Source organism: Somniosus microcephalus, chromosome 9, assembly GCF_052327205.1.
Source record: "Somniosus microcephalus isolate GS21.2 chromosome 9, FLI_Smic_1.0, whole genome shotgun sequence".
Lineage (NCBI taxonomy): Eukaryota > Metazoa > Chordata > Chondrichthyes > Squaliformes > Somniosidae > Somniosus > Somniosus microcephalus.
In genome coordinates, this window is record NC_140995.1 from 224,257,784 (window position 1) to 224,281,749 (window position 23,966).

Sequence of the window (23,966 nt, forward strand, 5' to 3'; positions counted from 1 at the left end):
GTGATTACAGACTGGAATCTAATCGAGGGGTTCAGATGGTTTATACATAGAATAATGGATACCTGGGAGTGATTACAGGCTGGAATCTAATCGAGGGGTTCAGATAGTTTATATATAGAATAATGGATAACTGGCAGTGATTACAGACTGGAATCTAATCGAGGGGTTCAGATGGTTTATATATAGAATAATGGATACCTGGGAGTGATTACAGGCTGGAATCTAATCGAGGGGTTCAGATAGTTTATATATAGAATAATGGATTCTAGCCTGTAACGGGGTTCAGATGGTTTATACATAGAATAATGGATACCTGGGAATGATTACAGACTGGAATCTAATCGAGGGGTTCAGATGGTTTATATATAGAATAACGGATACCTGGGAGTGATTACAGACTGGAATCTAATCAAGGGGTTCAGATAGTTTATATATAGAATATTGGATACCTGGGAGTGATTACAGACTGGAATCTAATCGAGGGGTTCAGGTGGTTTATACATAGAATAATGGATACCTGGGAGTGATTACAGACTGGAATCTAATCGAGGGATTCAGATAGTTTATATATAGAATAATGGATACCTGGGAGTGATTACAGACTGGAATCTAATCGAGGGGTTCAGATGGTTTATATATAGAATAATGGATACCTGGGAGTGATTACAGACTGGAATCTAATCAAGGGGTTCAGATGGTTTATATATAGAATATTGGATACCTGGGAGTGATTACAGACTGGAATCTAATCGAGGGGTTCAGGTGGTTTATATATAGAATATTGGATACCTGGGAGTGATTACAGACTGGAATCTAATCGAGGGGATCAGATGGTTTATATATAGAATATTGGATACCTGGGAGTGATTACAGACTGGAATCTAATCGAGGGGTTCAGATGGTTTATATATAGAATATTGGATACCTGGGAGTGATTACAGACTGGAATCTAATCGAGGGGTTCAGATGGTTTATATATAGAATAATGGATACCTGGGAGTGATTACAGACTGGAATCTAATCGAGGGATTCAGATGGTTTATATATAGAATAATGGATACCTGGGAGTGATTACAGGCTGGAATCTAATCGAGGGGTTCAGATGGTTTATATATAGAATAATGGATACCTGGGAGTGATTACAGGCTGGAATCTAATCGAGGGGTTCAGATGGTTTATATATAGAATAATGGATACCTGGGAGTGATTACAGACTGGAATCTAATCAAGGGGTTCAGATGGTTTATATATAGAATAATGGATACCTGGGAGTGATTACAGACTGGAATCTAATCAAGGGGTTCAGATGGTTTATATATAGAATAATGGATACCTGGGAGTGATTACAGGCTGGAATCTAATCGAGGGATTCAGATAGTTTATATATAGAATAATGGATACCTGGGAGTGATTACAGACTGGAATCTAATCGAGGGGTTCAGATGGTTTATATATAGAATAATGGATACCTGGGAGTGATTACAGGCTGGAATCTAATCGAGGGGTTCAGATGGTTTATATATAGAATAATGGATACCTGGGAGTGATTACAGACTGGAATCTAATCGAGGGGTTCAGATGGTTTATATATAGAATAATGGATACCTGGGAGTGATTACAGACTGGAATCTAATCGAGGGGTTCAGATAGTTTATATATAGAATAATGGATACCTGGGAGTGATTACAGGCTGGAATCTAATCGAGGGGTTCAGATGGTTTATATATAGAATAATGGATACCTGGGAGTGATTACAGACTGGAATCTAATCGAGGGGTTCAGATGGTTTATATATAGAATAATGGATACCTGGGAGTGATTACAGGCTGGAATCTAATCGAGGGGATCAGATGGTTTATATATAGAATAATGGATACCTGGGAGTGATTACAGGCTGGAATCTAATCGAGGGGTTCAGATGGTTTATATATAGAATAATGGATACCTGGGAGTGATTACAGACTGGAATCTAATCGAGGGGTTCAGATGGTTTATATATAGAATAATGGATACCTGGGAGTGATTACAGGCTGGAATCTAATCGAGGGGATCAGATGGTTTATATATAGAATAATGGATACCTGGGAGTGATTACAGACTGGAATCTAATCGAGGGGTTCAGATGGTTTATATATAGAATAATGGATACCTGGGAGTGATTACAGACTGGAATCTAATCGAGGGGTTCAGATAGTTTATATATAGAATAATGGATACCTGGGAGTGATTACAGGCTGGAATCTAATCGAGGGGTTCAGATGGTTTATATATAGAATAATGGATACCTGGGAGTGATTACAGACTGGAATCTAATCGAGGGGTTCAGATGGTTTATATATAGAATAATGGATACCTGGGAGTGATTACAGGCTGGAATCTAATCGAGGGGTTCAGATGGTTTATATATAGAATAATGGATACCTGGGAGTGATTACTGACTGGAATCTAATCGAGGGGTTCAGATGGTTTATATATAGAATAATGGATACCTGGGAGTGATTACAGACTGGAATCTAATCGAGGGGTTCAGATGGTTTATATATAGAATAATGGATACCTGGGAGTGATTACAGACTGGAATCTAATCGAGGGGTTCAGATGGTTTATATATAGAATAATGGATACCTGGGAGTGATTACAGACTGGAATCTAATCGAGGGGTTCAGATGGTTTATATATAGAATAATGGATACCTGGGAGTGATTACAGACTGGAATCGAATCGAGGGGTTCAGATAGTTTATATATAGAATAATGGATACCTGGGAGTGATTACAGACTGGAATCTAATCGAGGGGTTCAGATAGTTTATACATAGAATAATGGATACCTGGGAGTGATTACAGACTGGAATCTAATCGAGGGATTCGGGTGGTTTATATATAGAATAATGGATACCTGGGAGTGATTACAGACTGGAATCTAATCGAGGGATTCGGGTGGTTTATATATAGAATAATGGATACCTGGGAGTGATTACAGACTGGAATCTAATCGAGGGATTCAGATAGTTTATATATAGAATAATGGATACCTGGGAGTGATTACAGACTGGAATCTAATCGAGGGGTTCAGATGGTTTATCTATAGAATAATGGATACCTGGGAGTGATTACAGGCTGGAATCTAATCGAGGGGTTCAGATGGTTTATCTATAGAATAATGGATACCTGGGAGTGATTACAGACTGGAATCTAATCGAGGGGTTCAGATAGTTTATATATAGAATAATGGATACCTGGGAGTGATTACAGACAGGAATCTAATCGAGGGGTTCAGATGGTTTATATATAGAATAATGGATACCTGGGAGTGATTACAGACTGGAATCTAATCGAGGGTTCAGATAGTTTATATATAGAATAATAATGGATACCTGGCAGTGATTACAGACTGGAATCTAATCGAGGGATTCAGGTGGTTTATATATAGAATAATGGATACCTGGGAGTGATTACAGACTGGAATCTAATCGAGGGATTTGGACAGTTTATATATAGAATAATGGATACCTGGGAGTGATTACAGACTGGAATCTAATCGAGGGGTTCAGACGGTTTATATATAGAATAATGGATACCCGGGAGTGATTACAGACTGGAATCTAATCGAGGGGTTCAGATGGTTTATATATAGAATAATGGATACCTGGGAGTGATTACAGGCTGGAATCTAATCAAGGGGTTCAGGTGGTTTATATATAGAATAATGGATACCTGGGAGTGATTACAGGCTGGAATCTAATCGAGGGGTTCAGATGGTTTATATATAGAATAATGGATACCTGGGAGTGATTACAGACTGGAATCTAATCGAGGGGTTCAGATGGTTTATACATAGAATAATGGATACCTGGGAGTGATTACAGACTGGAATCTAATCGAGGGGTTCAGATGGTTTATATATAGAATAATGGATACCTGGGAGTGATTACAGACTGGAATCTAATCGAGGGGTTCAGATGGTTTATATATAGAATAATGGATACCTGGGAGTGATTACAGACTGGAATCTAATCGAGGGGTTCAGATGGTTTATATATAGAATAATGGATACCTGGGAGTGATTACAGACTGGAATCTAATCGAGGGGTTCAGATGGTTTATACATAGAATAATGGATACCTGGGAGTGATTACAGACTGGAATCTAATCGAGGGGTTCAGATGGTTTATATATAGAATAATGGATACCTGGGAGTGATTACAGGCTGGAATCTAATCGAGGGGTTCAGATGGTTTATATATAGAATAATGGATACCTGGGAGTGATTACAGACTGGAATCTAATCGAGGGGTTCAGATGGTTTATATATAGAATAATGGATACCTGGGAGTGATTACAGGCTGGAATCTAATCGAGGGGTTTGGATGGTTTATATATAGAATAATGGATACCTGGGAGTGATTACAGACTGGAATCTAATCGAGGGGTTTGGATGGTTTATATATAGAATAATGGATACCTGGGAGTGATTACAGACTGGAATCTAATCGAGGGGTTCAGATGGTTTATATATAGAATAATGGATACCTGGGAGTGATTACAGGCTGGAATCTAATCGAGGGGTTCAGATGGTTTATATATAGAATAATGGATACCTGGGAGTGATTACAGACTGGAATCTAATCGAGGGGTTTGGATGGTTTATATATAGAATAATGGATACCTGGGAGTGATTACAGGCTGGAATCTAATCGAGGTGTTCAGATGGTTTATATATAGAATAATAGATACCTGGGAGTGATTACAGACTGGAATCTAATCGAGGGGTTTGGATGGTTTATATATAGAATAATGGATATCTGGGAGTGATTACAGACTGGAATCTAATCGAGGGGTTCAGATGGTTTATATATAGAATAATGGATACCTGGGAGTGATTACAGGCTGGAATCTAATCGAGGGGTTCGGATGATTTATATATAGAATAATGGATACCTGGGAGTGATTACAGACTGGAATCTAATCGAGGGGATCAGATGGTTAATGTTTAGAATAATGGATACCTGGGAGTGATTACAGACTGGAATCTAATCGAGGGGTTCAGATGGTTTATATATAGAATAATGGATACCTGGGAGTGATTACAGACTGGAATCTAATCGAGGGGTTCAGATGGTTTATATATAGAATAATGGATACCTGGGAGTGATTACAGGCGGGAATCTAATCGAGGGGTTCAGATGGTTTATATATAGAATAATGGATACCTGGGAGTGACTACAGACTGGAATCTAATCGAGGGGTTCAGATGGTTTATATATAGAATAATGGATACCTGGGAGTGATTACAGACTGGAATCTAATCGAGGGGTTCAGATAGTTTACATATAGAATAATGGATACCTGGGAGTGATTACAGACTGGAATCTAATTGAGGGGTTCAGATGGTTTATATATAGAATAATGGATACCTGGGAGTGATTACAGACTGGAATCTAATCGAGGGGTTCAGATGGTTTACATATCGAATAATGGATACCTGGCAGTGATTACAGACTGGAATCAAATCGAGGGGTTCAGATGGTTTATATATAGAATAATGGATACCTGGGAGTGATTACAGACTGGAATCAAATCGAGGGGTTCAGATGGTTTATATATACAATAATGGATACCTGGGAGTGATTACAGACTGGAATCTAATCGAGGGGTTCAGATGGTTTATATATAGAATAATGGATACCTGGGAGTGATTACAGACTGGAATCAAATCGAGGGGTTCAGATGGTTTATATATACAATAATGGATACCTGGGAGTGATTACAGACTGGAATCTAATCGAGGGGTTCAGATGGTTTATATATAGAATAATGGATACCTGGGAATGATTACAGACTGGAATCTAATCAAGGGGTTCAGGTGGTTTATATATAGAATAATGGATACCCGGGAGTGATTACAGACTGGAATCTAATCGAGGGGTTCAGATGGTTTATATATAGAATAATGGATACCTGGGAGTGATTACAGGCTGGAATCTAATTGAGGGGTTCAGATGGTTTATATATAGAATAATGGATACCTGGGAGTGATTACAGGCTGGAATCTAATCGAGGGGTTCAGATGGTTTACATATAGAATAATGGATACCTGGGAGTGATTACAGACTGGAATCTAATCGAGGGGTTCAGATGGTTTATATATAGAATAATGGATACCTGGGAGTGATTACAGACTGGAATCTAATCGAGGGGTTCAGATGGTTTACATATAGAATAATGGATACCTGGGAGTGATTACAGACTGGAATCTAATCGAGGGGTTCAGATGGTTTATATATAGAATAATGGATACCTGGGAGTGATTACAGACTGGAATCTAATCGAGGGGTTCAGATGGTTTATATATAGAATAATGGATACCTGGGAGTGATTACAGGCTGGAATCTAATCGAGGGGTTCAGATGGTTTATATATAGAATAATGGATACCTGGGAGTGATTACAGACTGGAATCTAATCGAGGGGTTCAGATGGTTTATATATAGAATAATGGATACCTGGGAGTGATTACAGGCTGGAATCTAATTGAGGGATTCAGATGGTTTATATATAGAATGATGGATACCTGGGAGTGATTACAGGCTGGAATCTAATCGAGGGGTTCAGATGGTTTACATATAGAATAATGGATACCTGGGAGTGATTACAGGCTGGAATCTAATTGAGGGATTCAGATGGTTTATATATAGAATAATGGATACCTGGGAGTGATTACAGACTGGAATCTAATCGCAAGGTTCAGATGGTTAATATATAGAATAATGGATACCTGGGAGTGATTACAGGCTGGAATCTAATCGAGGGGTTCAGATGGTTAATATATAGAATAATGGATACCTGGGAGTGATTACAGACTGGAATCTAATCGAGGGGTTCAGATGGTTAATATATAGAATAATGGATACCTGGGAGTGATTACAGACTGGAATCTAATCGAGGGGTTCAGATGGTTTATATATAGAATAATGGATACCTGGGAGTGATTACAGACTGGAATCTAATCGAGGGGTTCAGATGGTTTACATATAGAATAATGGATACCTGGGAGTGATTACAGACTGGAATCTAATCGAGGGGTTCAGATGGTTTATATATAGAATAATGGATACCTGGGAGTGATTACAGGCTGGAATCTAATCGAGGGGTTCAGATGGTTTATATATAGAATAATGGATACCTGGGAGTGATTACAGGCTGGAATCTAATCGAGGGGTTCAGATGGTTTACATATAGAATAATGGATACCTGGGAGTGATTACAGACTGGAATCTAATCGAGGGGTTCAGATGGTTTATATATAGAATAATGGATACCTGGGAGTGATTACAGACTGGAATCTAATCGAGGGGTTCAGATAGTTTATATATAGAATAATGGATACCTGGGAGTGATTACAGGCTGGAATCTAATCGAGGGATTCAGACGGTTTATATATAGAATAATGGATACCTGGGAGTGATTACAGACTGGAATCTAATCGAGGGGTTCAGATGGTTTATATATAGTATAATGGATACCTGGGAGTGATTACAGACTGGAATCTAATCGAGGGGTTCAGATGGTTTATATATAGAATGATGGATACCTGGGAGTGATTACAGGCTGGAATCTAATCGAGGGATTCAGACGGTTTATATATAGAATAATGGATACCTGGGAGTGATTACAGACTGGAATCTAATCGAGGGGTTCAGATGGTTTATATTTAGAATAATGGATACCTGGGAGTGATTACAGGCTGGAATCTAATCGAGGGGTTCAGATAGTTTATATATAGAATAATGGATACCTGGGAGTGATTACAGGCTGGAATCTAATCGAGGGGTTCAGATAGTTTATATATAGAATAATGGATACCTGGGAGTGATTACAGACTGGAATCTAATCGAGGGGTTCAGATGGTTTATATATAGAATAATGGATACCTGGGAGTGATTACAGACTGGAATCTAATCGAGGGGTTCAGATGGTTTACATATAGAATAATGGATACCTGGGAGTGATTACAGACTGGAATCTAATCGAGGGGTTCAGATGGTTTATATATAGAATAATGGATACCTGGGAGTGATTACAGACTGGAATCTAATCGAGGGGTTCAGATGGTTTATATATAGAATGATGGATACCTGGGAGTGATTACAGGCTGGAATCTAATTGAGGGATTCAGATGGTTTATATATAGAATGATGGATACCTGGGAGTGATTACAGACTGGAATCTAATCGAGGAGTTCAGGTGGTTTATATATAGAATAATGGATACCTGGGAGTGATTACAGGCTGGAATCTAATCGAGGGGTTCAGATGGTTTATATATAGAATAATTGATACCTGGGAGTGATTACAGACTGGAATCTAATCGAGGGGTTCAGATGGTTTATATATAGAATAATGGATACCTGGGAGTGATTACAGACTGGAATCTAATCGAGGGGTTCAGATGGTTTACATATAGAATAATGGATACCTGGGAGTGATTACAGGCTGGAATCTAATCGAGGGGTTCAGATGGTTTATATATAGAATAATTGATACCTGGGAGTGATTACAGACTGGAATCTAATCGAGGGGTTCAGATGGTTTATATATAGAATAATGGATACCTGGGAGTGATTACAGGCTGGAATCTAATCGAGGGGTTCAGATGGTTTATATATAGAATAATGGATACCTGGGAGTGATTACAGGCTGGAATCTAATCGAGGGGTTCAGATGGTTTACATATAGAATAATGGATACCTGGGAGTGATTACAGACTGGAATCTAATCGAGGGGTTCAGATGGTTTATATATAGAATAATGGATACCTGGGAGTGATTACAGACTGGAATCTAATCGAGGGATTCAGATGGTTTACATATAGAATAATGGATACCTGGGAGTGATTACAGACTGGAATCTAATCGAGGGGTTCAGATGGTTTATATATAGAATAATGGATACCTGGGAGTGATTACAGGCTGGAATCTAATCGAGGGGTTCAGATGGTTTACATATAGAATAATGGATACCTGGGAGTGATTACAGACTGGAATCTAATCGAGGGGTTCAGATGGTTTATATATAGAATAATGGATACCTGGGAGTGATTACAGACTGGAATCTAATCGCAAGGTTCAGATGGTTTATATATAGAATAATGGATACCTGGGAGTGATTACAGACTGGAATCTAATCGAGGGGTTCAGATGGTTTATATATAGAATAATGGATACCTGGGAGTGATTACAGGCTGGAATCTAATCGAGGGGTTCAGATGGTTTATATATAGAATAATGGATACCTGGGAGTGATTACAGACTGGAATCTAATCGCAAGGTTCAGATGGTTTATATATAGAATAATGGATACCTGGGAGTGATTACAGACTGGAATCTAATCGAGGGGTTCAGATGGTTTATAGATAGAATAATGGATACCTGGGAGTGATTACAGACTGGAATCTAATCGAGGGGTTCAGATGGTTTATATATGGAATAATGGATACCTGGGAGTGATTACAGACTGGAATCTAATTGAGGGATTCAGATGGTTTATATATGGAATAATGGATACCTGGGAGTGATTACAGACTGGAATCTAATTGAGGGATTCAGATGGTTTATATATGGAATAATGGATACCTGGGAGTGATTACAGGCTGGAATCTAATTGAGGGATTCAGATGGTTTATATATGGAATAATGGATACCTGGGAGTGATTACAGACTGGAATCTAATTGAGGGATTCAGATGGTTTATATATGGAATAATGGATACCTGGGAGTGATTACAGGCTGGAATCTAATTGAGGGATTCAGATGGTTTATATATGGAATAATGGATACCTGGGAGTGATTACAGGCTGGAATCTAATCGAGGGGTTCAGATGGTTTATATATAGAATAATGGATACCTGGGAGTGATTACAGACTGGAATCTAATCGAGGGGTTCAGATGGTTTATATTTAGAATAATGGATACCTGGGAGTGATTACAGGCTGGAATCTAATCGAGGGATTCAGATGGTTTATATATAGAATAATGGATACCTGGGAGTGATTACAGACTGGAATCTAATCGAGGGGTTCAGATGGTTTATATATAGAATAATGGATACCTGGGAGTGATTACAGGCTGGAATCTAATTGAGGGATTCAGATGGTTTATATATAGAATAATGGATACCTGGGAGTGATTACAGACTGGAATCTAATCGAGGGATTCAGATGGTTTATATATAGAATAATGGATACCTGGGAGTGATTACAGGCTGGAATCTAATTGAGGGATTCAGATGGTTTATATATAGAATGATGGATACCTGGGAGTGATTACAGGCTGGAATCTAATCGAGGGGTTCAGATGGTTTATATATAGAATAATGGATACCCGGGAGTGATTACAGGCTGGAATCTAATCGAGGGGTTGAGATGGTTTATATATAGAATAATGGATACCTGGGAGTGATTACAGGCTGGAATCTAATCGAGGGATTCAGATGGTTTATATATAGAATAATGGATACCTGGGAGTGATTACAGGCTGGAATCTAATCGAGGGGTTCAGATGGTTTATATATAGAATAATGGATACCTGGGAGTGATTACAGGCTGGAATCTAATCGAGGGGTTCAGATGGTTTATATATAGAATAATGGATACCTGGGAGTGATTACAGACTGGAATCTAATTGAGGGGTTCAGATGGTTTATATATAGAATGATGGATACCTGGGAGTGATTACAGACTGGAATCTAATCGAGGGGTTCAGATGGTTTATATATAGAATAATGGATACCTGGGAGTGATTACAGGCTGGAATCTAATTGAGGGGTTCAGATGGTTTATATATAGAATAATGGATACCTGGGAGTGATTACAGGCTGGAATCTAATTGAGGGGTTCAGATGGTTTATATATAGAATAATGGATACCTGGGAGTGATTACAGACTGGAATCTAATCGAGGGGTTCAGATGGTTTATATATAGAATAATGGATACCTGGGAGTGATTACAGGCTGGAATCTAATCGAGGGGTTCAGATGGTTTATATATAGAATAATGGATACCCGGGAGTGATTACAGACTGGAATCTAATCGAGGGGTTGAGATGGTTTATATATAGAATAATGGATACCTGGGAGTGATTACAGGCTGGAATCTAATCGAGGGATTCAGATGGTTTATATATAGAATAATGGATACCTGGGAGTGATTACAGGCTGGAATCTAATCGAGGGGTTCAGATGGTTTATATATAGAATAATGGATACCTGGGAGTGATTACAGGCTGGAATCTAATTGAGGGGTTCAGATGGTTTATATATAGAATAATGGATACCTGGGAGTGATTACAGACTGGAATCTAATTGAGGGGTTCAGATGGTTTATATATAGAATGATGGATACCTGGGAGTGATTACAGACTGGAATCTAATCGAGGGGTTCAGATGGTTTATATATAGAATAATGGATACCTGGGAGTGATTACAGGCTGGAATCTAATTGAGGGGTTCAGATGGTTTATATATAGAATGATGGATACCTGGGAGTGATTACAGACTGGAATCTAATCGAGGGGTTCAGATGGTTTATATATAGAATAATGGATACCTGGGAGTGATTACAGGCTGGAATCTAATCGAGGGGTTCAGATGGTTTATATATAGAATAATGGATACCTGGGAGTGATTACAGACTGGAATCTAATCGAGGGGTTCAGATAGTTTATATATAGAATAATGGATACCTGGGAGTGATTACAGACTGGAATCTAATCGAGGGGTTCAGATAGTTTATATATAGAATGATGGATACCTGGGAGTGATTACAGACTGGAATCTAATCGAGGGGTTCAGATAGTTTATATATAGAATAATAGATACCTGGGAGTGATTACAGGCTGGAATCTAATTGAGGGGTTCAGATAGTTTATATATAGAATAATGGATACCTGGGAGTGATTACAGACTGGAATCTAATCGAGGGGTTCAGATGGTTTATATATAGAATAATGGATACCTGGGAGTGATTACAGGCTGCAATCTAATCGAGGGGTTCAGATAGTTTATATATAGAATAATGGATACCTGGGAGTGATTACAGGCTGGAATCTAATCGAGGGGTTCAGATGGTTTATATATAGAATGATGGATACCTGGGAGTGATTACAGGCTGGAATCTAATTGAGAGGTTCAGATGATCATTATTAACTATGAGAGTGTTTAGTTTTTGTGATTTGAGTTGCCCCACCCACCTCCCAATTTATTTATTAATTTTTGATCCAGAATGTACTCTTTGAAAAAAAATGCAACAGTTCCTCCAGCGCATCTATAAACAAATGCAATTGGTTCCCCCTCCCTCGTAATCAGCTGAAGTAACACTATTGCACTGGGTCACCTGTTGTCTGGGGAATTACTTCACACTGCAGATGGAGTGGAAACCTGCAAGGACTCGAGTACAGGAACAAGGATGTCTTGCTGCAGTTGTACAGGGCCTTGGTGAGACCACACCTTGAGTATTGTGTGCAGTTTTGGTCGCCTTATCTGAGGAAGGATGTTCTTGCCATGGAGGGAGTGCAGCGAAGATTCACCAGACTGATACCTGGGATGGCAGGAATGACGTATGAGGAGAGATTGGGTCGATTGGGCTTATACTCGCTGGAGTTTAGAAGAATGAGAGGGGATCTCATTGAAACTTATAAAATTCTAACAGGACTGGACAGACTAGATGCAGGAAGGATGTTCCCGATGGTCGGGGAGTCCAGAACCAGGGGTCACAGTCTAAGGATAAGGGGTGGGCAGTTACGACTGAGATAAGGAGGAATTTCTTCTCCCAGAGAGTGGTGAACCTGTGGAATTCTCTGCCACAGAGGGCGGTGGAGGCCAGTTCATTAAATATATTCAAGAAGGAGTTGGATATATTTCTTAAGGCTAAAGGGGTCAAGGGATATGGGGAGAAGGCAGGGACAGGGTACTGAATTTGGATGATCAGCCATGATCTCATTAAATGGCGGAGCAGGCTCGAGGGGCCGAATGGCCTACTCCTGCTCCTATCTTCTATGTTTCTATGCCCTGATCTACCCAAATGGTGGCCTTGAAGAGCACTGAAATGATAATATTCTTTGGTTATAATATGGTTGATTTTTAACGCTCCTGGGAAGTGGCCTAGCAAGCTAGTCAGTGCATTAGAATATCACACGGACTGCAATGGTTCAAGAAGAAGGTTCGCCATCACCTTCTCAGGGCAACTAGGGTTGTGTAATAAATGGCGGCCTTGCCAGCAACAGCCACATCCTGAGAATGATGTTTTTGTTAAATACATTTTTTAGCTGGCAATGTTGCAGGTTAACTCACAATATTAGTGATTGTACCACTAAACAGTACTGGTTAAGGTGCAGCACCCATTTAGTAAGCAACTGAGTTGACGCTGGAATTCAGAGAGTGCACTGAGTGACATACATTGACCTGAGGGATTACCGCAGAGCTGGCACCGACCACGGCTGCAGCTTGAAAGGACCAAGGTTGCACGATTGTTTAGACTTGTCAACGAGGCATCCTCGGGACCTGAAAGAGCCAACTGAAGTGTGTCTTGGCTCAAACTGGTGAACTCCCCTGGCATTCGAGAGCCTGTGGTTTCTTCACAGCCTGGTGGGGAGGCAGTGGTGTAGACATAATCGAAAGATGGACCTCACAGGCAATGTCAGCAGACAGATCTTTGTTGGGTAGGCCTATCAAGGGATATGGAGCAAAGGCGGGTAAATGGAATTGAGATACAGATCAGCCATGATCTAATTGAATGGTGGAGCAGGCACGAGGGGCTGATGGCCTTCTCCTGAGTTTGATGTTCCTGTGAGTCTTCATGGTTTAATTAGCAGTAGCCCTTTCCTTTCCCAGCATTCAATCTGACTAGTGACTCCATTTTGAGGACACATTTTGAGAATCTAACCATCTTAAGCTTACGTATGATGCCCATTGCCTTTGAAATGGCTACTTTCTCCAGTTCACCAAAGCTGTTAGTCACCGACTGTCAAGTAACAGCGGTTGATATAACAAAACTCCTTATATAATGAAAATCTTGTGGCAGTAAATGATGTTTGACCCGTGGCTGGGAACCCCTTGACTTACAGGTGCAGGTTTACATGGACTGTCACTCACCATGTCAAGCCGCTTTGCAAGTTCATTCTCATCCTCATTTCTGACCATCTCAAAGAAGTCTAAGTGCCTAAACACAAAGAGAAAAGACAAAATTGTCAGAACTCAAGTCCATCCCGGCCAACTTTTCTCCTTCAACCAGCACCACCAAAACTTTCAACTCATTGCTGTTTATCAAGTGTGGGTGGTCTGATTGAGATCACCCATACTTCAAGTACTTATCCAATTCCCTTTTGAAAGTCACTGCTGAATCTGCTTCCACCACCCTTTCACGCAGTACATTCCAGATCATAACAGCTCTCCTCATCTCCGTTCTGGTGCTTTTGCCAATTATCTTAAATCTTTGTCCCCTGGTTATCAATCCTGCTGCCAGTGGAAACAGTTTTTCCTTATTTACTCTATCAAATCCCTCATAATTTGAACACCTCTACTAAATTTCCCCTTAACCTTCTCTGCTCTAAGGAGAAGAATCCCCACTTCTCAAGTCACTGCACGTAATTGAAGTCCCTCATCCCTGGTATCATTCCAGTAACTCTCTTCTGCACCCTCTCTAAGGCCTTGACATCCTTCCTAAAGTGTGGGACCTTCGGGACATAGAGTAGAGTTGTCACCTGGTGTATCACAGCTCACAAGTGAGCATCAGCAGATTGTGGAGACAGGGACAGCAGTGGAGAGTCCTCGTCGGAGGGCGCAGGACTCTGCCAGCTCGGCTCAGCTGCATGTCAACCCTCTGCCTCTGGGTCCATCCGTAAGATCAGAGGTGATGGAACTCCAGGCACAGATGCAGGAGTCTCTGGCAGGTTTTGTCTCTAGGGTCGCTGCGAGTGTGGAGCGAATGGAGGAGTCCATAGCGAGCATGAGCAAAGCCTTTGTGGAGTCATTGGCGCATGAACGCATCAACATGGAAAGGATGGCTACCTACGTGGAAATGATTGCTGCCTCCATGGTAAGGCTGGCTACGGTAGAGGAGAGGAGGGCTACGGCCATGGAGGAGGCTAGTCGCCAGGGCATGGAAAACATGGTGAGTGTTCAGAATAGAATGACATCTCTTGAGGAGCGATGGGCATCTATTGAACAGAGAAACCAGACCTTCATGGAAGTCCTTCTGAGTAGGACTGCCATTGCAGATACGGGTCCCCATGGCCCCCCTGATGTGCAGCAAGGTGCTCTCAAGCCACTTGCAGGCACTGAGGGGACCTGAACCATGAGAGGGAGGTTGGTTGCAGACCTCAAGGATGTGGGGGCTCCTCTCCAAGCGCTCACACTTCCATGCCACTGCAGAGCCCTCGGCCAGAGCCCCGCCGGAGTCCATACCCAACTGAGATAGACGTCTCAACTCCTGCACAGCCGCAGGAGCAGCAGACTGCTGATGAGACCTCACAGGCTCGCCACCCCAGAGGATGCCCGCCAAAGGTGTTGAGACAGGAGCAGCAGGAAAGTGAGCAAGGGGCCTCCACATCTGCTGAAGCCACAGGGGAACCACTACGTAGGAGCACGCGTATGAGGAAAATAAAGCACTAATAGTCACAAGGGTAGTCACTTGGGTGAAATGTTGTGTATTCTGTAAAAATGCCATCAATTGTTTGTTTTACATAAAAATTCTGATGGCAACTTCTGCAGTTGTGGCATGTGTCATTTCGCGAATGGGGCTGGAGGTCCTCTAATGCCAAGAAGGGAAGGAAAAAAAGGCCTCCCATGTGTCTGGTAGATGCCTCAGTTGAGGAAGAGCTGAGTGAGGGTGGTGAGAGGGGTCTCGCAGGAGGTCACACTGGAGAAGTGTGTGAGGCTCCAACCTTCCACAGGTGTGGTTAAGCCTGGTAAAAGTTGCCCCAGGCCTGAGACAACAAAGTCCTGCCACCTGTAAATGATGACTGATCAAATCTCCTCTTTAATGGTTGACCTGCAGCTGATAGTCAGCAAGCCAATAGTGTTCACGCCAGGTTTCACAGGCGTGATCCCCACCAAGCGTGTTTTACGTGGGAAAAGGGTTAAACAGGCAAGCACTTGTTAAAATGGGATTATAAAGGCCAATGAGTGCTGTTTAAGGGTCCTAAAGACCAGTCCCGCCTGTTGCCGGCGGCACTGATTTGGGACCATCAGACACGCCTGGGTTAAAATGGCTAGGTGTCGGGAACCAGGCGGGGGTGGGGGGGGCGTCGGGAACCAGGCGGGGGTGGGGGGGGGGTCCCGACCCCCAGGTTTTGCGATTTTAACCCCCCACACGCCTCAAAGCCCGCCTGACGGCTGAGTTAAAATCGAGCCCTAAGCCTCTATTTACAAAGCCCAGGTTTATAAAGTCTAGTTGCCAGATGTGGGTGACGTTTATGGTCCTGCGCACGGCTCGTTACCTGTCTAACGTTGCGTTCTCGTGGCTTCGTAACTTATCAATCACGGGTTGAATTCCTAACATGAGGAACTCATACCGGAGGTGTAGTCGGAATTCCAGATTGTCCTGTAAGAAAGTGAAGACATCATTAAACCCTGGGACACCACAGTATCTCAGCAGACTGCAAAATGTCAACATGCCTTCCTCCCACAGTCTACATCACTTTTCCCATCCTTCTATCTTTTAGTGAATATTTTGTGCTCATTGAGGTGAGGGGTGTCAATGCTCTTCTACTTTTTTAGTGTGGGGCCCAGAATTGGACACAATACGCCAGCTGAGGTCTAACCAGTGATTTAGAAAGGTTTACCATAACTTCCTTGCTGTTGTACTCTATGCCTCTATTTACAAAGCCCAGGTTTATAAAGCCTAGTTGCCAGCTGTGGGTGATGTTTATGGTTTTGCGCACGGCTAGTTACCTGTCTAACGTTGCATCAAGGACTTTTAAGGGAGGCTCGGTTTATTTTGCCTCCACAATTTTCTCAACGCCTACCTCACGAGAGCACTCCTGACTGTACCAGTGTGTGGCACTGCCATTTGTGCTTGCTAATTTGTGCTGAAATATGAGCAGTTTACTGCATTGAGACTACCCCAAGCACATTTCATGTGGAATCATTACAGCTAGCAAAAACAGGAGGTCTTTATGCCACCTGAGGGAGTGTCAGCCGTGATTTAGTGGGTAGCATTCTCGCCTCTGTTCGAAGGTTGTGGCTTCAAGTCCCACTCCCGAGACTTGAGCACAAAATCAAGGCTGGCACTTCAGTGCAGTATTGAGGGAGCGCTTTCAATTGAGACGTTAAACCGAGGGCCCGACTGCCCTCTCCACAAACATCACAAAAAAAAAATTATCTGGTCATTATCGCATTGTGGTTTGTGGGACCTTGCTGAGTGCAATTGACTGCATTGACTGGAAAGCACTTTGGGATGTCCTGAGGTTGTGAAAGGTGCTATATAAATGCAAGTCTTTCTTTTTCTTTTCAATCTGGTATGGATTCAAAGCCAGTTCTCTATGTACTGGATTATTTAAATTTTAGAAAGTTCCACTATAGTAAAGGGCCCCTACTACCAATCCATATAAAGCCATTGGAGTAGGTTATTTTAGTTGTTTTAAATTAGTTTAAAAGGTGAGTCTCCCCTTTACAAAGGGCTCCGATACCAAGACTCCCTTTTTAAAGGGCACCCTGACTTTGCCTTTAAAAGGAGTTATGTGACTGAGCCTCTTTAAAAGGCAGCTTGATGGTAAGACTATGTTTAGAAAGTGTCTTGATGCTGAGACTCACTGTTTAGAAAGTGTCTTGATGGTAAGACTATGTTTAGAAGGGGTCTTGATGGTGAGATTCCCTGTTTGGATGGTGTTAATGGAGAGATTCCAGTAAAGAAGGCATTGATGGTGAAACTCCCTGTTTAGAAGGTGTCTTGATGAGATATCCTGTTAGAAGGTGTTGATGGTGAGACTCCCTGTTTAGAAGGTGTCCTCCGTCAGTTGGCGTGCCTTCAGCGAAAGTTCAGCGGAATCCCCAGATAGGCGGCAGCCGATCAGGACCACCCAGGATGAAGTTCCCGGTATCCTGATGGTGAGACTCCCCATTTAACAGGGGCCCTGATAATGAGGCTTTCTTTTAAAAAAAGACCCCAATAGTGATATTCCCCATTTTAAAAGGGTCCCAATGGTGCAATATTGAATCTCAATTAATTATCAAAATTCTGCTCTTGGTATTTGTTGCCCCCATTTCCCACCCCATAGCATCTTGAGCTTGTTCACAAGTCTTATCGTGCATTAGGACCAATGTTCCCATTAAGCTGCGTGGCCGCGCGCCGGCTTTTACATGAGAAAAACCGCGTGTGTGCGAACATTTAAATGGGTCGTGCAGCCAGTTAAAGGGCCCGCGCCGAAAATACAGACAAGAGGGAACATTGATTCGGACTATCACTCACTCAAGATTTGAAGCATTGATGGATGGTCAGACACAACGAGCGAAGCAGGCAGTACAGCAGTTCCTGGGAGACTGCCCTCAACTTACCTCACCAGCACCAGCGTTTAACACGGCATTGATGAAGGACATTATTGCAGTTTTGAGGTGCACCTCATCCCTATACTTTCCAGTGCTTTTGTCCAGCTCATTCAGTAATGTCTGAAATGGGGAAAAAAAAGTCATTGAGTTTACACGTGTTTCAATGTCGTCCAAAGCTTAAACGCTTCTTCCATAGCTGGCAAGGTTCCTCTACCACCCGTTGTGTATTGATGGGTACAGCAGCCTTGCGGTTATGGTACTACACTAGCAATCCAGAGGTTGTATTTACCTGAACCTCTTTGACCAAGTTTTGGCCACCTGGTCCTAACATCTCCTTAGGTGGCTCAGTGTCAAATTTGGTTTGCTAACTGCTCCTGTGAAGCAACTTGTGACGTTTTATTATGGTAAAGGCGCTATATAAATGCAAGTTGTTGTTCTGAGTTCAAACCCCACCATGGTAAATTGGGATTGGATTCATTAAATCTGCCGATTTGTGGGCTGGCACCGGACAAAATGACTGTGAAAGCTGCCGGATTGTCGTTAAAAACCCAACTGGGGGTTCACTGCTGTCCTTCAGGGGCGGGAACCTGTCACCCGCTACCTGGTCGGGCCTACAAGCGGCTCCAGTCCCACACTATACGGCTGACCCTTAATGCCTTCAAGGCAACTAGGGTTGGGCAGTAAATGGGACCTTGCCAGAGTCGCCCACATCCTGAGAACAAATATATTTTTTTTTAATCCCAATTGGATGCCCAATTAAATCCCAAGGAAGACGCCTGCTGCCTGATAGATAATCCCTGTCATCACGAGCCTTCAATCACTCATCATCACTAAATGATCAGTTTAGCCCAGTTAGTAGCACTCTTGCCTCCGTACCAGAAAGTTAAGGGTTCAAGCTCCACTGAAGAAATGCTGCATTGGGGGTACTGTCCTTTCGAATGAGACATAAGACTGAAGTCCTGTCTGTCTGTGCCAATGGTTCAGGTGGATATTAAAGGTCTCTTGGCACTATTTAAAGAAGAACAGGGGGTTCAACCGGCCTGCATTCCTCCCTCAAAACAGCTTAACTGTTCATTTGTCTCGTTGCTTTTTGTGGGATCTTTCCATGCTAAAAATGGCTGCCGGATTCACATGCGTAACAACATTCACTGCAATTCACTGGGTGTTAGCCATGGCTCAGTGACAGCACTCTCGCTTCTGAATCAGAGGGAGTGCTGCTCTGTTAGACGTGTCGTCTTTCAGAAAAGACGTTAAACCGAAGTGCTGCCAGCTCTCTCGGGTGGATATAAAAGATCCCATGGCATTATTTCGGAGAAGAGCAGGGGAGTTCTCCCTGGTGTCCTGAGGTGTCGCTCAATCAACATCACTAAAACAGATGATCTGGTTATTATCACATTGCTGTTTATGGGAGCTTGCTGTGCTCAAAATTGGCTGCCGTATTTCCTACATTTCAACAGTGACTACACTTCAAAAAGTACTTCATTGGTTGTAAAGCGCTTTGGGATGTCCTGAGGTGGGTGAGTGACCTGATCTCAGCCTTCTGCCAGGGCCGCTGTGTCTACCAAGCACTCGGAGATGAGGGAGCAAGGATCTGGTTAGTGAACACAGGTTCAGTTGAGGCCAGAATCATGTGAGGACAGGTTTCATAAGAACATAAGAACATAAGAAATAGGAGCAGGAGTAGGCCAATCGACCCCTCGAGCCTGCTGCGCCATTCAATAAGATCATGGCTGATCTGATCCTAACCGCCAATCCACTATCACAGAACCATCTCCTGAATCTAACAGAATTAGACACACGAAATAGGAGCAGGATCAGGCTACACGGCCCCTGGGCCCGCTCCGCTACCCACAGGGCCATGACCGATCCGAACCTAGACTCATGTCCAAATTCCTGCCCGCTCCCCGTAACCCTTAATTCCCTTTACTTCTAGGAAACTGTCTATTTCTGTTTTAAATTTATGTAATGATGTAGCTTCTACAGCTTTTTGGGGCAGCATATTCCATGGACCTACCACCCTCTGAGTGAAGTAGTTCCTCCTCATCTCAGTTTTGAAAGAGCAGCCCCTTATTCTAAGACTATGCCCCCTAGTTCTAGTTTCACCCATCATCGGGAACATCTTCCCCGCATCCACCCGATCCAACCCCTTCACAATCTCATAGAATGATAGAATGATTACAGCACAGAAGGAGGCCATTTGGCCCATCAAGCCCATGCTGGCTAAGGCACGGGCTCGGTTTACATGAGGGCAGGATCATGTGAGTACAAGTTTAAATGGGGACAGGACCAAGTGAAGACAGATTAACATGAAGACAGGATCAAGTGAGGACAGCCATCAAGTGAGGGCAGGATTGGGCGAGAGCACAGTCTGGTGAGGACAGCATTAGTGAGACAGGATCAAGTGAGGACACAATGACTGAGGACAGGAATGGAGTCCACTGTGATTACCCCCACAGCTGAATATCCTACAGATAGTCTGTGTCAAGCTTCACTGTTGGTAAGTGCTGGAGGGTGACCGCTGCCTGTGGAAATGTATCCCAGTGAGGGAGTCAACACCTTTCGAAGAGCAGAGAGGAAATGATTGGAAACTCTATATGAAAACACAACCAGCTCCTGGATTATAACGGAATAAGTTTGAACAGAAAATGCTCGAAATAGCTGGCAGGTTAAGCAACATCTGAACGAGGAAAACAGGTTAGCCCCGTGGGAGCCTTCGTCAGAGCTCACCCCAAACATTGACCTGTTTACAGATATTGCCTGACCTGCTGCACACTTTCTGTTTTTATTTCAGATTTCCAGCGGACACAATCCACCTAAAATCCCATTGTCGCTGATAAAAAGGGGCCGGCTGACTCGATATGTATTTCCTGATCATCAAACCTCCAGTTCGCCAAAGAGTCTCCATTACATACTTTAACCTTTCAGTGTAGTACTGAGGGAGTGCTGCACTGTCGGAGGTGCCGCCTTTCGGATGAGACATTAAGCCGAGGCCCCGTCTGCCTCTCTCAGGTGGACATAAAAGATCCCACGGCACTATTTTGAATAAGAGCAGGGGAGTTCTCCCCGGTGTCCCGGCCAATATTTATCTCCCAGCCAACAGCACTAAAAGAGATGATCTGGTCATTATCACACTGCTGTTTGTGGGAGCTTGCTGTGTCAAATTAGCTGCCACGTTTCCTACGTTACAACTGTGACTATACCTCAAAAGTACTTCATTGGCTATAAGGCACCTTGGCACATCCCGAAGTCGCGAAAGGCCCTATATAAATGCAAGTTCTTTCTTTTTCTTGTTACTCTCATGTCAGGAGGAGCGCAGAGATCCTGGGCTGAAGGGGGTTAGGGAGGGGCGAGGCCATGGAGGGGTTTGAAATGAAGGATAAGAATTTTAAAATCAAGGTGTTGCCAAACCTTCCAGATGGTTGCATTGGATTGAGGTCAGGATCAGGATCAGGAAACATGACTCCCCCCCCCGCCACCCCCCCGCACTCCCGAGGGTGACAATAGGTTGTAGGGATTGTATTCATTTTACACATAGGATTAGGTTTTGCTCCCTTCACAGCTGAATGATTTAATCACAGCCATGAAGAAAGGCCCATACCGAAGAGTTTCTGAAGGCCTGTGTCTAAAGGACCTCCTATGATGTGCTGATACTTGACATGGGGATGGGGGCAGAGGGTTGGACGCTTTAGCTCCCTGCTGGGATTTAAATTACAACCTTGGTAGGTGCAATGAGAGGGATACTGTCTTGAGTAAGCCTGACTTAATAGGAACAATGTTTTCCTCTGATGTAAGTCAGCGAAAAGGTTGGGAGCTGCTAAATAAAGGGAACGTTGTGCAGGAGGGACTTCAATGACAACACAAATTTCCACAGGGTTCAGGTTTCTCGCGCCATGTTACACAAATCCAACGCTGTGTGGGGAAGATTTGGAAATCTCCCGATTTTTATTTCCATTGAAATCAAAATCTATCCCTGGTGCGTGTGTTTAATACCTGTGGTTCATGCGCGGACCCAGGACGAGGACAGGCCTAGGTTCCCAGGCCTCTGATCTGAGCCATGCTATCGTTGGCATTAGCACACCTCACCCACAGGTTAATGAGAGGAAGAGAGGCAAAAAGTGACCCAAATTCAATCCAACAACCCTTGCTGGGAAATGCATGTGTGAGGACAGGACTGGACATGGCTGTGATGCGCCATTCAGTCAAATGTCCTGCCAACACTCCTTTTAACTTTTGGCAATAGTGTAAACAGGGCAATGTCAGATTGGCCGCCCATTATACACCTCTCTTGGCTTTCATTACTGTTGTATATCGGTCTGATATCACCCCGCTTACACTAGCGCCAATGGTTAACATTCCCCCCACTGTCTGGATTCACAGGTGAGGACCAGTGACTCGAACAAGGCAACAGAGCAGTGTCACTGATGTAACTGGACCCAAACAGGAGACATTGGGGTAGATTTTGACTTTGTGCAATAGTGTAAAATGGGTGGTAGTGAATCGACAGCCCCTTTTACATCTCTTCCGATTTTTATTTCCATTGGCTTCCGGAAGGAGTGCTGGAGCACACTCAAAGAACCACCATCAGGCGGGGAGGGAGGCAACCACAGGAAAAAACGTAAACATGGGACACCTAGTCACATTCTAGATTGTAGGAATGTGCAGCTCAGTACACGTTACTCTGTTGCCTAGGCTCTAAGCTGTGGAATTCCCTGCCTAAACCTCTCCGCCTCGCTACCTCTCTTTCCTCCTTTAAGACGCTCCTTAAAACCTACCTCTTTGACCAAGCTTTTGGTCACCTGCCCTAATTTTTCCTTATGTGGCTTGGTGTCAAAGTTTTTGTCTTATAACACTCCTGTGAAGTGCCTTGGGACGTTTTACTACGTTAAAGGCGCTATATAAATACAAGGCATTGTTGTTGTTACTCTATACGTAAACCTGCTTGTACTCACTCCTAGGTATTCATTATTCTATATATAAACCATCTGAACCCCTCGATTAGATTCCAGTCTGTAATCACTCCCAGGTATTCATTATTCTATATATAAACCATCTGAACCCCTCGATTAGATTCCAGTCTGTAATAACTCCCAGGTACCCATTATTCTATATATAAACCATCTGAACCCCTCGATTAGATTCCAGTCTGTAATCACTCCCAGGTATTCATTATTCTATATATAAACCATCTGAACCCCTCGATTAGATTCCAGTCTGTAATCACTCCCAGGTATCCATTATTCTATATATAAACCATCTGAACCCCTTGATTAGATTCCAGTCTGTAATCACTCCTAGGTATCCATTATTCTATATATAAACCATCTGAACCCCTCGATTAGATTCCAGCCTGTAATCACTCCCAGGTATCCATTATTCTATATATAAACCATCTGAACCCCTCGATTAGATTCCAGTCTGTAATCACTCC

The 23,966-nt window shown here is 42.7% G+C and overlaps 1 protein-coding gene across 5 annotated transcripts in view; it reads right to left on the reverse strand.

The window, feature by feature from the left end:
• daam2 (dishevelled associated activator of morphogenesis 2) overlaps positions 1 to 23,966 on the reverse strand; it is a 329,728-nt gene that overhangs the window by 125,155 nt on the left and 180,607 nt on the right. For all 5 annotated transcript variants that reach the window (XM_085997939.1, XM_085997938.1, XM_085997943.1 and 2 more), the window contains 3 exons: positions 18,548 to 18,658; positions 16,492 to 16,595; positions 14,147 to 14,213 (listed from right to left, as the gene is read on the reverse strand). In XM_085997939.1, coding sequence (XP_085854065.1) covers positions 14,147 to 14,213; positions 16,492 to 16,595; positions 18,548 to 18,658 — 282 coding nt within the window. The remainder of the gene's footprint in view (positions 1 to 14,146; positions 14,214 to 16,491; positions 16,596 to 18,547; positions 18,659 to 23,966) is intronic.